The sequence below is a fragment of the Colossoma macropomum genome, unplaced genomic scaffold (genome assembly GCF_904425465.1).
Source record: "Colossoma macropomum unplaced genomic scaffold, Colossoma_macropomum, whole genome shotgun sequence".
Taxonomy (NCBI): Eukaryota; Metazoa; Chordata; class Actinopteri; order Characiformes; family Serrasalmidae; genus Colossoma; species Colossoma macropomum.
The window spans coordinates 37,858,435-37,875,564 of NW_023494789.1; the positions used below are offsets into that span (position 1 = coordinate 37,858,435).

At 38.8% G+C, this 17,130-nt stretch overlaps 1 protein-coding gene across 1 annotated transcript in view; it reads left to right on the forward strand.

The window, feature by feature from the left end:
* Window positions 1-17,130, forward strand: part of LOC118808498 (cadherin-22-like) — a 116,675-nt gene that overhangs the window by 31,782 nt on the left and 67,763 nt on the right. Inside the window, exon 3 of the mRNA XM_036571222.1 lies at window positions 8,049-8,168. Coding sequence (XP_036427115.1) covers window positions 8,049-8,168 — 120 coding nt within the window. The remainder of the gene's footprint in view (window positions 1-8,048; window positions 8,169-17,130) is intronic.

Sequence of the window (17,130 nt, forward strand, 5' to 3'; positions counted from 1 at the left end):
ACATAACTAGACACTGCAGCTTTTCCGGTCACAGCAAGGTGCTCAATGGCCAGTCTTTACTGTCTTGTGCTTAATGATAGTATAATTATATAGTTATTGTATATTGTACATAAGAATTTGTTTGCATGGTTTTGTCTGTATTTATTTTCTGCCTGCACTGTTGATCTGCTGCTGTTCTATGTTAAATGTGCTTCAGAGAAACTACACTTCGTTTCCCTCTCAACACATTTGTGATGAGAAGAAATGACAATAAAGCTGACTTTGACTTTGATTAGACACACCAACCTCATTGGTACCCCTTGTAGGTGTAAAATTGTGACTAAATTTAGGCCTGTATCAGGATATTTCTTGATTAGTGGTCTTTCTTCAACAAACAAGTGACTCTGAAGCATTTAAAAATACCAGCGACGCTGCTTTGCTTGTGCCATGAATCATGTTGGTAAAACTGTGGTGCTGAGAATGGTCCACCACCCATATAATATTTGGCCAGCAGTGGTCCTGTGGTGATCCCTTTCTGTTGATATCTGGAGTAGAAGGTGGCTGATGAATGATGCAGTAACAGGTGGGCTATGGGCTCTAAGTGTAAACCTACAAAGTGCATATATTTGGTAGGCATCATTGATAAAATGGCCAGTGGGTGCTGATACAAGTTAATAATAATAGTCTAATGAACTGGCAACTCACTGTATGTCTCTCTCTTTCATTCTGAGATGTTTAATCTATCAGTATTGGTCTCTGGATCTGCAGCTAGAGGTCTCTGCACCTCAGAAACCAGTTCCAAAGCCTCAGCTGCAAATCTGCTAAACTGACTTGTGATTATACAGGCAAGGGAAAAGGTGACGCCACATGAGATCTAACACTGCCTTTTTACCAATCACACAGGATATTTTATGACCGTGCCAATCCTGGCCAATCTCTGACAACTCTGTCATGAGAAAGGACGACCCCCTGGGGTCGCCCAGCAGAAATCCTGTTTAATCAACTTCCACCCCTGTGTTAAAGAGCCAGTACTGCTGAGAGGTGGAGAGGACCTTGAGGTGAAGAGGTCACATCCGCTGAGCTCGGCTGATGTAGTAGAGATTGCAGCCGCGGGCCTCTATGTCCTATTTCCTCACTCAGGGAGTCACCTGCTCCCCTTCTACTCATTGCATCACTCGTTTGCCTCCTTTCTGGTTTACACTGGGCTCTGTTGTGCAGGACCCCTGTGTTGAAGTTGGAGATTTATTGACTTTAGCTTAGCTTAGCTTACAGAGAGCAAGACGGTCTTGCTGTGATCATACAAACAACCTTGTACAAATAGCAAGCCAGTGTCAGACTCTGAGAAAGCTGACAGAGGGATTGCATGTAATTACAAATGCATTGTAAAGTAATTACATGTGTATTAAGGCTGAATTATACTTCTGCAAAGAACACTGTGCTTGGTCTGCTGCTGCCTTTGCGACAGTGTTTTATGAACCAGTGCTGGCATCACATTCCGAATGGAAATCAACAATGACTTATTTTTGATATCACTAACAATCAGCATCAAGATGCAGCATAAAAAGACAGACGAGTAGATTAAAAGACAGAAATGGTGTGCAGCTAACTTTTTATTGCGTTCCCTGTGCTGCTGTATGAATTTAAAAAATAACTTTTGTTACTTCTACTTCGCAGTTCTGGTTTTACGGTGGTTGAGTTATTTTGAAGCAACAGTGTAATGAAAATATAATAAAGGTGATGTATGTAGGTTTAGCTGCTTGCCCAGACTGTAGATGGTAGTTACATAGAATATATGAGCGAGTGCTAGATATGGGCTACAGCAGCTGTACTGGGGGAAAGAGGAGCAGGAGCAGTGTGTGCAAACAAGCCGAGGGAAATGCGTTTTACCTCTGGAACAATATTTGCACTGTGGCAGAACACAGAGGGAAATCAAACATGCATTCTCCACACTCGACGGATTTTGGGCACAGGCTCTTACTTCGTTCCATATCCATGAGCATAGTAAAGTAGTCCGGTAGTTTCTGGGCGAACACTCTGCACTTTCCAAAAAAAAAAGAAAAAAAAGAAGAAAGTAAAATTCTGCATGTCTTAAGACTCCAATAATGTTTTTTTTTTTGCATTGCTCTCGTCTATTCCCTTGAGTCACCAAAAAATCTGCTTAGGACACACAAACCAGTAAGTAATGACTTCTTAGGCAATCCGCGGCAATGCATTAATAAGAGACGACGTTCTGCCTCCCTTTTCCTGCTTAAGTATAAACACAATAAAGTAGCATTTGCATTTATATAGTTTCTTCACCGGTGGCGTTACCTGACGTGTGGCGAGCTGGCGAACAGCTGAGCGTCACTCTGATTATGACCTCCGGAAAATTAAGATAAGGGAGTAATCCCATGAAAGGCTCGACTTCTCCATTTCTAGCTCACAGTCAGGTGCTGATGCATTAACAAGTTTCTGTTTCCGGGGGGGGGGATGCAATCTTACATGATCCGTTTTTGAATGCAATACGGATGAGCTTGAAAGCGATCCAGGCGCTGACAATGGACGCTGTTCATGATGTTTGAAGATGTGTGTGATGAGGAGGATTGGGCTCAACTTTTGAAAACATGGAAGAATCATTTCTGTGAATAGTGCTGGGTGGTTTTGCTAAAATTTAATACTATAGTATTTTACAGATATATAACAGTATCAGATGATATTTAAATTTACATTAGTGAATTTACTGAACACAAGCTTCTTGAGGACTGGTGCTTTATGCTTAAGGAATATCTCGGAAGCCTATAATAACTTAATTCCATGCATATACCACTACGGCAGGGGCGCTCAATCCTGGTCCTGGAGGAAACTCTGTACCACCTTACAGAGTTTAGCTTCAACCCTAATTGAACACACCTGATCCAGATAATTCAGGGGTATCTGAATATTAGAGTCTGGTGTGTTGGATCTGAACTCTCCAGGACTAAGAATGGGCACTTCTGCCCTTGGGGTACGCCCAGTGATGTTGGGGGTATGTCAGAAAATTCTGCCATTTACACTTAATTTAATCTTCATTCCATTAGCTGGCTGCGCAGTCACACAGGTAGCTGTGTGATCAAATCTTCGAATACGATGTTCAGTTAAAATCCATTGCTAGATTTCTGGAAAGCGTTTCATGTACATCTTATCCTAGCCAATCACACTTAAAACACGAACGCTTTTGCAACCGTGTACCTGTCTATACTGTGATGGCTGTATGACTGCTTTTATTTGCCATGTATGTGTATGAGTGATGCGTTAACCAATCGCATTCTCTAATAGTTTCTTATTTTGCCCTTTATTTGTTACAGTTTGTTGGAGAAAAAGCATCTCACTCTGGCTCCTTCTACACAGTACATGTTCAGGACAAACTAATGACAGAATTCATTCATTATGCTGCTGCTGTGTGTTTTATAGTGCTGTTAAGGCATCTATGCTCCTTGTTAGTTACTTAGTTGAGTTAGTTTTACTTTCACACATGTGGTTTAGTTTGCTGGTGTAATGAGTTAGTTCATATCCAGTTGTGATTATTTTATTTTGAGATTTTGTTTTTTATTCTCACTCTCATGCATATGCACCCTCATACTGACCAGTGTCTATGCTTCTGCCTTTGCAATTACAAATGAAAAAAGTTAATTAATTACTTTCCCTCATCCCTGTGCTCTGACCAGCACTTCAGATTGAACCTGGCTAAAAGAACTAGCATTGGTCTTACAAGCATCCCATAACATTATTTATTCAGTATAACTCAATATATCTGGTGTGTTGTGCCATTACATCATAAATTTGTTTGATATTTTTAGAGGGATTGCTTTTTCAAGGCTAAATCGCTCACATCATGCTTCATGGCAATATGAACGTGTGTGAGTCTGCGTTAGAAGTGAGACGGGGTATGCAGCAGGAAGTTTGAGGCCTGAGGGCTTATGAGACGATAAAAAGTTTGGAAACACTAGACTATTCCGTTCTATTTCCCTTATATTTCCATCAAAAGGAGCTTTCTATGAAATTTTAAACTCTGACCAGCCAGAAATGATGTCTCCAGAAAGGAGATTTAATATTTAGTTTTTGTGAATTTTGAAGTTGTTTTAGAAAAACTCTAAGGCACCCGGCAAACGACACACATTGTAACTGATATCTATTAGTACCACTAAAGCTAAAAGTCAGTACTGTCGTAGGACCAATATTGGTATACAGGTATACAGTCATATGCAAAGTTTGGTTGCCCCACATCCAATGAGATGTGCTGTTGATTTTCAAAGCGAAAGTAAGTTAACATCCTCTACACACTTCTTAGTACACACACACATTTTGGAGCACAATGTTTGCTGAATTCAACTTACTGAAAAAATACACACATAAATGTGGCCTGTGCAAAAGTTATGGCACACTTTACATTGTGTGTGTTTTTTTTTTAATATATTAAACAAGCAAGTAAAAAATTGCAACAAAATGTCATTTAACTGGAGGTTCAAACTTTGTATATAACTGTATTGCCCAGCACTATTTGTAAATATAGAATGATGGCTTACTGTTAGTGTTTGACCAACACAGACCATATCAGTAGTGGAGCCAGTACTGGCACTTAAATACAGTATAGAAGTTGGCAACAGAGAATAGCAATACCATGAAGCAATTTGTGGCATGCAGATGCCGGTAGATGGACCTTAACAGAAGCAAATAACACTTCGTTGGAGCTCACTGCAAAATCTGTAATGGCAGTATTTCAAGGGGAGGCAATAGCAGTGTCTGATATACTAGTTGGAATTTTTCCTAAGGTATTAGTTTGTGGATGTGCAGAGAATGCAATGTACATACAGTGCAAAATAAGCTAAAGTATATCTCCTTTACCTGCCTGGCTGAGTCAGGGATCTTTCAGTGTTCCTGCATCTCCCACTGTGTAGTCAGTTACAGCCTGAGGTAATGTTAGTCCAGGTTGTTACTGAGGGAGTGAATATGAGAGTTATGTATGGAAGAAACTGCTGATTTCTTGGGGTAATGACAGCCTTCAGCATAGCAACTCGCTAGCTTGGCTAATGTGTCCTCAAGCATTGACTGCTGTGTGTCGTCGCCGGTCAGCTGCATCAGACAATGCCGTGGTCTTGGGGCCTGGTGCTCACATGAAGCCAAGAATGCATGGCTCAACAGCTGCTTCTGATAGTGTAAATAACTGTAATATTCACTAAACTCCAGCAGAGTCTGACAAGTGTGAGACGAGTGAGATAAATTCGAAGGTCAACAATATAACAGTATTTAGCACCCCACAACCTAATATATATCACCCAACAAGTAAATACCATTCAGTTACGCTTAGGATGTTTTATTTGTGACACAGAACATTGCTTTCACCAAAATAAAAGAGTGGAACTGTATTAATTATTATTATTATTAATTTGGATAGGCACACAGTATTTAGGTTAGATGGTCGAGGTCTGTAGAACGTAAATCATACATATATAAACAATTGAAATGATAACAGTAAAACAGTTAAAATCATTAAAGCCATTTAAAGAGTTGTGAAGCAACAGATCACGTGAACAACACGCAAATTCTCGTAGCTTACAGAGATAGCGGAGCCTTCATTCCGACGGCCACAGTTGCAGAGCCCAGTAAAACAACAAAATAACCGTTCTGTGGTTTAATTCCTGCTTTGTGTTTACTGGAATAAATGCCGTTTGGTGAAATTGCCGTATTATTTCAGCAGAAGATAATGTATTTGTGAATAGACTGTATTGGATGTCAGTTTGCCTTGATGGAACCGTGTGGGCAGAAGCAGGCCAAAACATTTTGGTTGCAGGCGGGTGCGGGCCTGAAAAAAACAGTCCCACGGACACCTCTAGTACAGGTATTGGTACTCAGTATCACCAGACATTTGGGGATGAGGTATCAGTACCAGAACTGGAAAAGTGGTATTGGGGCATCCCTGCTTACTGTGACTGTTCTGTAAATATGCCCACAATTTCTGATTCCCAGTATGCCTCAATAGACAAACTCTGAGTGTGTCAAATTAAAATAGAAACGCACTACAGAGGCCAACATATTAGAACACCCCTCTCAGTTTTATGGAATATCTGATGTTTACAGTGGTGGTTGTCACAGTTTAGTCCATCTTTCATGGCAGAATCAAGCCTGAGGCCAGGAGGTCCTACAGAAAAAGAGGAGAACTCTACAATCCCCTTTAGATCAGACTGGCAGATTGAGGCAAAAATGGTTCACTGACTTTAATGTTAAAACAATGTCCTGTTCTCCACTACCCCTCGGGAGCCCTCTTTGGTGACAGGAGACAAACAGGACTCTGACACTTCCCTTTAATTAGCCTAATTAGCATAGCACTATTGTGTGGCTGGACAGTAGCATGACAGGTCTCCGGGAGAGAGCCTGCGACGCTGACCTTTCTTGGACACCACCAGCTGTCAGCAATTACCTGCTGACCAGGCGCCCCCGGGTAGAGCCCTCTGCTCCGTCCTTGAGTGCCACTCTTGCTCCACATCCCGCATGAACAGAGCTGCTATTTATCTCTCTCCATTCACCTCACGATGAAAAGCATTTTTTTTTCTTTCTTTTTTTTAAAGTGCAGCATGCTCCTCTTTTTTTCTACCCCCCCACCAGACTCTGGGCCATTAAGCTTTATAGGCTGGAGGCTTTGCTTTAGTTAAAACGTGTGACTAAATGTAAATATGTGCTTTGCTCCAGGAGCCTGGGGCTTGCTGAGGCGCGCACCCAGACGACTCAGGGAAAGAAAACAGCAGAGAATAAATTTTCTCACAAACCAACAAAGATGTCTTTAAACACAAATGACTTGGCGCTAATGAGACACAAAATCTAAAAAAAAAACCAAAACACCAAAAAAAACCAAAACAGTTGTATTTATTTGTCACACAACTAACCTATCCATGCTCCACCCACAAATGCATTCTAACTCAGCAGCTGTTTCAAGGTTGGATAAGCTTTACAGAATGATGGCAAAATTTCCTTTTAACCTAATGAGAAACTGTAGCACAACTTCTTCAAAATATCTACAGTCAGATATTTTATGTGCAAGTGAATGGTCACTTCACTGGATGTAGTCTTAGATGTAAGATGTAGGCCAGATGTGATCTTATAACGAGAACGTCTGTGGAACAATTATGAGAAATTCTGGGCTAAATGTGGGTGGGAACATTAGGCCTGGAACAAACTTTCTAAAATTCTTCGTGAAGGCTGAGCTCAAAGTAGTGGACGATGTACTCATCATCATTGTCTGACAGGCAACTAGCCTGTTGTTGTCCCATGGATGTAAGATTAGTTAGCATAGCTGAAAGACCCCAACACTCCAATTAACCCCTGAGGCCTGACAAAAATAAGTGGTTATTTCAACTGTTTAATCTGCTATTCTCACATCAGTCATTCTTCATCATTACTCTGATTAAACAAAACAATATGAAGTGCTTACCAGTTTGAACTGAACTCAATCAGAAAAAAAATAAATAAATAAATAAAAAATAAAAAAAATATATATATCATAGTATATCCAACAGAAAAGGAGACCTCATGCATCTTTTATACAGTGATAGGAAATACGGTGGCACACGGAAAGTTCTGGTTCTACACCTGCACTTGATAAAGTGGTTGGTGATGTGCACACAGCATAACTCCTCTGGTGGCAGATTTACACCAGCATTTGTTTTTTTATTATTATTTTAACAGCCTTGTTGAGTTCATGTAGATGTATACTGCACACTATATGTAGTAAAAATAAACTACTTTTTGCAAACATTACCTCCTACCTTTTCATGTAATCAAGCTAACGTTAGCACAGTGGCAAAATCAGTGTTGTTGTTACCAGCTTGCTAGTTTTGATTAACAAACTATGTAGACCAGCTCGGTAGCATAGCATTTTAACCTGGGAACTCAGTTTTATGTAAATGATGATTGTTTCTCATTAGGTTGAATGGGATGGCAGTCAACATTTCGTTAAGCCTGTCCAACCATGAAACAGCTGCTATGAAAGAACATATTTGTGGGCAGAGCATGAATAAGTCAATTATGTTTGGACTCAAGTATTAATGCTGTTCTCGTAGGTACGTCGGTAATGAAAGTGATGGCTTCGGATGCTGACGACCCCACCTACGGCAGCAGTGCCAGGATTGTGTACAGTGTTCTGGATGGAGAGAAGTTCTTCACAGTTGACAGACAGACTGGTAAGGGCACCTGCACTGGATACTGATAAGCACCCTGCTCTCACTGCCACATTCAGCCTGCTACAATAACACACCTATTGAAAGTGATTTTCAGCCTGCTCCTTTGAGCCCTGTGCTTAATGAAGCTTTTTTTCATATTTCATATTCATCTGTCATTTTACACTCTCATTGCCCATTTCATAATGCCCAGCATTAGACATTAATTGAAAGGCTTAGCATTAGCATTAGGGAAGATTTTCTTTAAAGCGTCTTGAGAAAATAACCAAGACTATAATCTGTCACGAAGAGCATGATAACCAGAACTGAACTCCCTAGCATTAAAAGTAGAGAGTGTCAGTGCTGTACTCCAGCTGCTGCTTTTCAGAACACAGACTAGGCTTATTCTTGGACAAAAAATGGACAATTTTTAAACCTGTAGTGACATTTTGTTTATTGTATTGGTGTTACTTAAAGATTTATTTGAAAAACTGAAATCAATATATGTTTTCAAAAAAGAATCGAAGCTGTAGCAAAGGTGTGGACACACTAAATATTTAAAAATGACATACTTAGTTGTCGAGGCTTCTGTGCAATTTTCTGTAAAATATATGTTTTCTGCGTTTTATCTGACTAAAAAATGAATAATTGGTCATTTTGACTGGAACTAAATGAACAAAGGGATGGTTTTACTGTAACAAAGACAATTTAATGATATGTCTATAATTTGGAAGCATGTGAGTTTTAAAGCTAATGTAGCACAATGATAGACAATCTGCAAGCATTTTCACAAAGTGCTATTAACATCAAAGAGAAGCACTACAGATATATTTCTTTCATTTACAAAGGAGTCATGGTAAGAGGCATCATCATCATCAGGAAGCCAAAAAACATGTTCATTCCACCAGAGTTGTCCCATAGCAGCAATGCTACAGATTAATTCTCTTTTGCTGATTCTTTTAGAGATGCAACACCATATTCACATCATGCCACTTATTTACTTATTCAATCAGTATTTATTTACTGTCTCGAGGTCGTTTGTTGACTGTTGAATGCTGCGACAGTAATTAATGATAAGTATTTTATGTAACCTAGCTGTGTTCTTGGACTAAATTACACATTCAGTGGAAATTCTGCAGAGGACACACTGTAGCTCTAAACTAGGCATCATGCTTCAGTCTACCATTCTGAGCCTTGTGTCATACTGAGTGGGCTGAATGCCTTGTTGAAATCACTTAAATGTTGAAGTCTTCAACTTCCATTTGTCTCTGAAACTTAGACAAACTTCATCATTCAGAGTGTTCATTAAAGATGATTAAAAGCAGGTTAAGTGGGTCTGAGAGGTGAAGAAAAGGAAGAGGTAAAATGTTATGGCCAGTTAACTCTGAGTATATTGCTGTACCATTTTATTCTGATTCCATGGGCCTTTATCTTACATCCTGTATCCTACACTTTTTGTCCACTTTTGACATTTGGGTTGTTTTATGTACTAAAACCAGTCATAATTCAGTTTTACATGACAATTTTCCAATCTTTCCATATGAGTAAACAGGCTGTTTTGGTTAATGTGCCTTTAAGGCATATGACCTCTTGTCTGATTGGCGACCCTGTATTGTGTCTCATTCAAAGAGCAGCTTGAGCTGAAACAATCTTTATAACTTTAGCATGAACAAGTGGGGCTGAACCGCTGCAGGCTGAATAGGTGGATGTAAATATGTTGGTTCTAGTCATTCATCCTTGTTGTGTTTTTGTGTAAATCCCAGATAGCTTAAAGATTACCTTTCAGAGGGACTTCTACTGATTTTTTAATTTTTCTGCATAATTAATTTGTTAATGTGTCAACAAAGTCTTTTAGAGTGATTTAATGTGAAACATATCAAATGCTCTAAAACCGATCTGAAAAAAGTTATTACTGTAATTTATATCATTAATGAAATTCAGTACACTGCCTGATGTCTAAGACATTGTATTATGGTCATTTTGAGGAGGCTTTGGCCTAACTTGTATTTTTTGAACTCCATTCATGGAAGAAAAGTACATGCAGGGTGTTAAGAGGCAAAAAAGATTTTTTCCAGATTTACACTATTTTACCATTATTAATATCATAAATAAAATGTAAATAAAAGACAGACATTGCAACCCCTGCTTCCTATCATTTCACATCAAATCACTCAATGACACTGTTTACATCTCAATGATTTAATTATGCAGAAAATTTGAAAAAAATGTTGAATTCTCCTTGAAGTGCCTATACTGCATGTGCACACTACATAAACTTATTTTCAGTGGCTTTGGAAACAGACGCATTATCCTTGCAAGGGAAAAAATAAATAAAAAATCAAAATCAGACAAAATCAAAGTCTATAATGTGCTGTGTCACTTTCAGAGACGTTCTGCCATCTTTTTTTCTTTTCTGACTGTGATCCAAAGCCAGCCAAAGCCGAAACACGACTCCTCTTTCACCAGTTCTGTCTTCCCTCTAATCTTTCGCACATATCTCAGCTTATGTTGCCTCCAAATATTCCCCAGAAGAATAGTGCTAAACTTTTAATGATTTCTGCTACAGGGGCTGTGGGCCTTGATTTGGTCAGCCCGAGTGCCAGGAGTGATGAATGGCCAGAGCAAAGGATTTTTAGCCTGCAGACTTAAAACTCTTAGAAATACCTTCTGACTGATCTGAGATCAGTTAAAGGGGCTAGAGGTCGACAGGACTTAGCACAGTGCAGGTCATGGGTCACAGACCTCAGCGGGCTGCGTGTTCAACCAGCGACCCCATTAACGTCCCCAAGTCATTAAAAATCATTAAACTCTGTCCATAGTTATTGATCTATGTCATTCATTAGAAGGTTCAGGCTGGATAAGTAGGCTGTGTCCAGGGATAGTTGGTGGTGTTTGAACATTGGAAAGCAGTAGTGTTTCTTCTTTCATGTTTTCAACCTTTTGATGAATTTATCTCATTACTTTGCTTGAATATCTCTAATCAGGAATGTTTTGGAGCTCTCAGTTCTCCTTCAAACTTGGTCAAAATATGTGAAAGAATCAAATCCAAGTGTAAAACTTCCAATTTAATATGTAGCACTACTGTGCCTCTCCCCAAAGACCGTTACAGTATCTTCAAATGCCTTCCAGATGGAACATTTACTATCTGAATAACTAAATGCCGCATTTGCAAGTGATCAGTCCTCACTTCACCCGCTCTTATGTTGTGGAGGGCAAGTGAATTCTGCCTTTTTCTATGTGTTTACTGCCTGACAGCAGCAATCGTCGTGTCCCACCACTGAACTACAGGCGGAGATGTGTTGTGCCACACAGACGTTGCCTGTGGCTATCAGTTCTTTGCAGGCAGTCACAGAGTTGTGTGTAGAAACAGAGAGAGAAAGAGACAGACAGACAAATGGGGAGACAAAGACAGACAGACAAAAAAACAGATACAGAGAGACTCTGTTATACAGGACTGTTAGCGAAAGCTGTTTGGGCATACAGCTCACTACACAGAAGATATTTTACATTATAAAATATACATTGAACAGATGGATAATTTGTGATTTGTCTATTTGCTTATATTTTTGAATATTTAATAGTTTTTTTCAGCTTCTCTAGGGTTCTGAAAGAAAAGCACAATATGTACCCAAGGCAACAACACTGCCTACTATTTTTTGCTCTTGTTGGCCCATATTTATTTAGCAGCTCAGAGGGAAAAAAACTGATCCTCTCCATCCATGTAAAACTATTCCACATTAAAATGCTGAAGGCATAAAATGATCGCGAGTCAGCGGGTCTACTCTCAGAGGTTTGATCAATTTAAAAATATATTTGTTTCTTTTTTATTAAAGGAGACAAAACTGCATTTTCTTGCCAGGTCACATATACATTACTTGTCACTGTATCATCCGTCTAAGTCTCTACCATTTTGGCACATTCCTCTTTTACAGAAAGCCTGTGATTCTACAAGCTGTTAGGATTGCTTTACATTGAGCAAACATTCTGCCCCATTCTAATAACCAAACCCACTAACCCAGCCTTCATACTTTCACAGCTGCTGTTTCTCTTACAGGTGTCTCTGATGAACAGGAGAGTATAAAACTGATGTATTGTCACATATTACAAACATCACATTTCTGTGTAAGTGACTGACAAAGCAGCCTTTTTTAATTAGTGATGTTAAAAGGCTTTCTGTGGGAGAACCAGACCATATTCTGTCCTCTCTAGAGTTAGATGGGCATATGGCTAACCTAACAAGCTCTAGTAATATTCAGAGACAGGCTTTGAGTTCAGTCTGTATCAAATGAGCCAACTTCAAATCTGCAACGTCTAAAGATGTTACTTCAATGTCTGCTTATTTGTGCCATCAAGTCGTTTCCAACGTCTGCCGACAGTATGGATGGTGTTTCTCCAGAATATCCTACCTTCTGTTCGAGTCTTCTGGCTTCTGGATGGCTGGTTTATGATTCCTCTGTATCCCTCCATGTTGTTGATGTGTTGATGGTCATCCTCTTCCTCTTTTACCTTCAACACTTCCAAGCATAATGATCTTTTCCAATTAATTGGTTATTCTTAGAAATATAACAATATACAAAATAAGAGCTTCTGTTTGGTTATCTGGGCTTCAAGTGAGATGAAACTTGACTTGAGCAAGGATTTATATGTTTTCTTTGCTATCTTGCTTTGAGATACTCTCAAAAGTCTCTGCCGACACTAAAGTTCAAAGGCATCTATATCTTTTCTCTCTCACTTGTTTAATGTCCAGCTTTCACATCTGTACAGAACCACAGGGAAGACCACTGCCTAGAAAGTTCTCATCTTTGTTTGTAGAGACAAATCATTGCATTTGAAGATCTTTTCAAGCTCTTTCATCCTTGTTCTCCTGAATGCCAATCTGTGTCATATTTCTTGAGTGCTGGATCCTCTATTATTAATAATTGATCCAAGTAGGCAAAAGTTGTCCACCATTTCCACATCATCTCCATTAATGGCAAAGTTAGCAGTCTTTTCTGTTGTCATAAATCTTCTTCATATTGAGCTGAAGTCTCATCTTTTCACTCTGTTCTTTGAGCTTTCTTTTAAGGGCCTTCAGTTCTTGCAGATTTTCTGCTATGAGTGTTCTATCATCCACATATCGAAGGTTACTTATGTTTCTTCCACCAATCCTGAATTCTCGATCATCTTCCTCCAGTTCTTCATCTCTCATTATATGTTCTGCATAGAGGTTAAAGAGGTACAGTGCGGTGAAAAATGCAGCCTTGTCTAACTCCTTTGCCAATGTGGAACCATTCTGTTCGTCCATTTTCTATCCTGACCACAAACATGATTCGGTCAGTGTAAAGATCTCATTAGAACAAAGAGATGCTCTGGTATTCACATTTTATTCACACGTTTCATAATTTAACATGGTCAACTCTGTCGAATGCTCTTCTGTAGTCAATGAAACATGTCTTGAAGTTCTTGGCTTTTTCAATGATCCAGGAAACATCAGCAATAATATCTCATTCCTCTGCCTTTCCTGAATCCTGCTTGCACGTCTGGCAGCTCGTCTTTGGATGTAATGCTCTAGTCTGCACTGAATGATCTTAAGCATCATTTTACAGGTGTGTAATATGAGGGAAAGTGTGTGATTGTTGGCACAGTCTTGTCCCTTGGTTTCTGTCTTGGGATATAAACTGACCTCACCTTCTAGCACTAAAGGTTTTTTTGTGTAGCAGAGACACAGCTAAAGACAGCTGAAATCTGACCTGTAGAGGTCTTCTGTGTATTCCTTCCATTTTTTTTTATTTTTGTTTCATCTGCTATCATTTGTCCATTGACATCCCTTAGAATCTGAAATGTTTGATCTCCAATATTTTCTGAAACACAGTCCTTGTTTTTCCATGTTTAAAGTCCATTACGAGCTTCAAATGTATGCATTTAATCTACAGAGCTGTTTGAAATGCAAATATTCCCCCCGTTAGCTTGATGCTCACATTAAGCCCCATTAGCTAGTGGTGGCAAATGTTTCAAACAAAGTTACTTACCAAGCAGATTTCTGCATTAAACATTTCTGTGTAGTGTTTGGCTGGATCATGCTCATGATTTACTGACTGTATCTTGTATCTGGCTCTTAGCCAGTCTGTCTATGTTGTTCTCTACTGGTGCCATTGTTGAGCCCCTCACCACAGCACAAAGACCACACCCCCTTACCCCACCCCCTCAGCCCCCATACAAAATAAACACCCAGATAATGCCATTTTCTTTACTGAGGAATAAATGACAGGGTAGAGCACTGCATACAAAAACTGAATTCAGACTTGTTTTATAGTCAGTCTTTCAAAAATAAGTAAAAAAAAAAAAGTAACGTATTCTTTAAAACGTTTAACTCTAGTGTTAATTGTTAATTAGTTAGTGTTAATCATTTGCTAAATCTCCTCTGTTGCTACCATCATGGCCATACCTGGGCAGGTGAGGGGTAATACCTGTTTCCTCAGTGACAGGTGTAGCCAATCACTGCACCTTCTTCTCAAATTCCTGCTAACGCAGCATTGTAGGATGGTTGAATGCACTTAGAAGGGACTGATACCTGTTCAGTTCTCTATATGTGACCTAAAGAGGTCCATGATTGGCGAATATCACTGAACTGACAGGGTGAGAGGGACTTCAGAAGCCATTAAGAGCAAGCCCAGATCTACTCTTCTGTTCCTCATACACCTAATTCAGGTGTGATTATGCAGGGACAGATTCAGACTGATCTGTATTCTGATCACAGGTTATTCCAGCACTGGCCGGCACTCACCTGATTCTAGTAATTCTAGTGACTACTCTTACTTCCTGTTTAATTAATAACTAATTAAGCTTCACCTGAAACTTCCTTCATCCACTGAAGCATTACTTGAGCTTGGCTAGTTTTACCAGGGAGGCTGTAATTTGTAAAGGATTTGACTGTCCATGGTAAAAAAATGGTATGGTAAAAAATATGGTATGGTAAAAAATCCTCCCCATTTTTTCCCCCAAATTACCCAGGAAGGCTAGATTGAGACGTCATACTCTGGAGGTACATGTCCGTGTTACACAACAGGTGTGATGCTCAATAACAATAACAAACACGGTGCAGGGAGCACCATGTCCATTATATAACTAGTTTTTGTTACTGTAAGGTCCATTCAAACAGTACTGCTATTACTGTGGGAGTGCTAACTTCAGTTACATTAGGTAATTCCCTCATTACTGCCAGAACTATGAATAGTGTAGATTTGTACTGGATTAAAATCAAGGTTATTATGAGTAATTATTTAAGTTCATTTACATTACATCATTACAACATTAAAATATGTAGTGCTGAACACTGACACAACAATGACTTAATGCTGCTAGCTGAAAACAATAATAAATCATAATACATCATATTACAAATTAAGAATAAAGTGGTAATTAACTAAGACACAATCTGAAAGCATTAGGCAAAGGTTACTGTATGTATAATATGATGTGATGTCAGCCATATTTGCTTAACCCCTTTTTGCAGGCTTCCTAGTGGACATTCCACTGGATGTATGGTAATCGACTTGGATGTGTTTAATTAGTCCAAAAAGACAAAATTCTCTTGGTTGTCCATGTGTGAAATCCTGTGACACTGTTGAGCTGCTAGTGAGCAATGGGGAGGTGGAGGGGGGGTTGATGTTGTAAAAACAATTCCCACCTCTCCACAAAGATGGCTGTGCCAAGACAACACAGACAGCACAACTGCAGACTCTTCATCTCAAACAAGCATGTGCAATTGCCACAATAAAAATAGCATTTTAAACACAATGAAAAACTCTTACAAATATCGACTTCCTTGCTCTATGAACTGTTTTTGTACATTTACATTCATATCTAAATGTATTGCATCAATGGTACTGAAGAACAAAATATATAGTGCCAAAACCGAGGGACCTCAAAACCAGTCCGAAATTGCTTTTTATGGCTACTGTGTAAAAAGATGGAATGTATACTATGGAAATTAATTTAGCATTGTAATTCCCTCCTTGTGGCCATTCCACCTGGGTGTTTTTATTAGCATAATCAAAACAAATATATTAATTATAATACTATTAAAATGTACTTAAAACATTTTTCAACTTTCAGATTTTATTAGTTAGAATATATGAACCCTGTCATTATTCTCAATAACATCATCATAACCACAAAATGCTTATGATGACAAATAAATGCAGCTGTGCCAGTGAAGGATGTCATTTATATCTTAAGTCATTTTTAAACACTTTATATTTGTTAACTACAGTGAATTCAGAAATCTGAAGTCATTATACGTCACTGTCACAGGAAGAAAAAAAAACATGATCTAATATTATTTGCATGTACTGATTCCTCATATTGTTTGTTTTAATACACTTCTCTTTCGTTAGGCCTGTATTTAATGACATGCAAATATTAACACAATATTAATGCCACTGTAATGTGTAATTAATGCAGATTGTCAGCTTGTCTTCAGGAAAGATGAGCCAGAACTTGCTTATGAAAGAACGCAAGATGATACACAAATTAACCCTTTAAATGACCAGGACTTGCTGGTGTGTGCAAACATTTACACTTCTATCAGTTAAGCATAGCTTAGGCAGTTTGCATTGTAATTCATGTAGTTATTAAACAGTAATAGTCTTTAGGATATAATAAACCTTTTAAGGATTTTAAGCCAGTAGTTCAGTCACGATTGCCCTAAGAAGCTAAACACCTTTACTTGGGTATATGATTCTGCCGCACTGTAGTTCTTGATTTTTGGATGTACGGTTGGACGCAAAAGTTTGGGAACCCCTTTGTCAAAAGACGTTTTGTTGATTTTCTAAGTGAAAGTTAATGCATCCTCTACAGAGAACGCACCTCTACACGATTTATTTCACAATTACTGTTTATTTACTGAATTTACCATATTTACTGTCATGTTTTATTTTTTCAATTATTGTCTCCTTCCACAATTGTGTCTGTTACACTGTAAGTCTTTATACAGTTTAAACAAGAC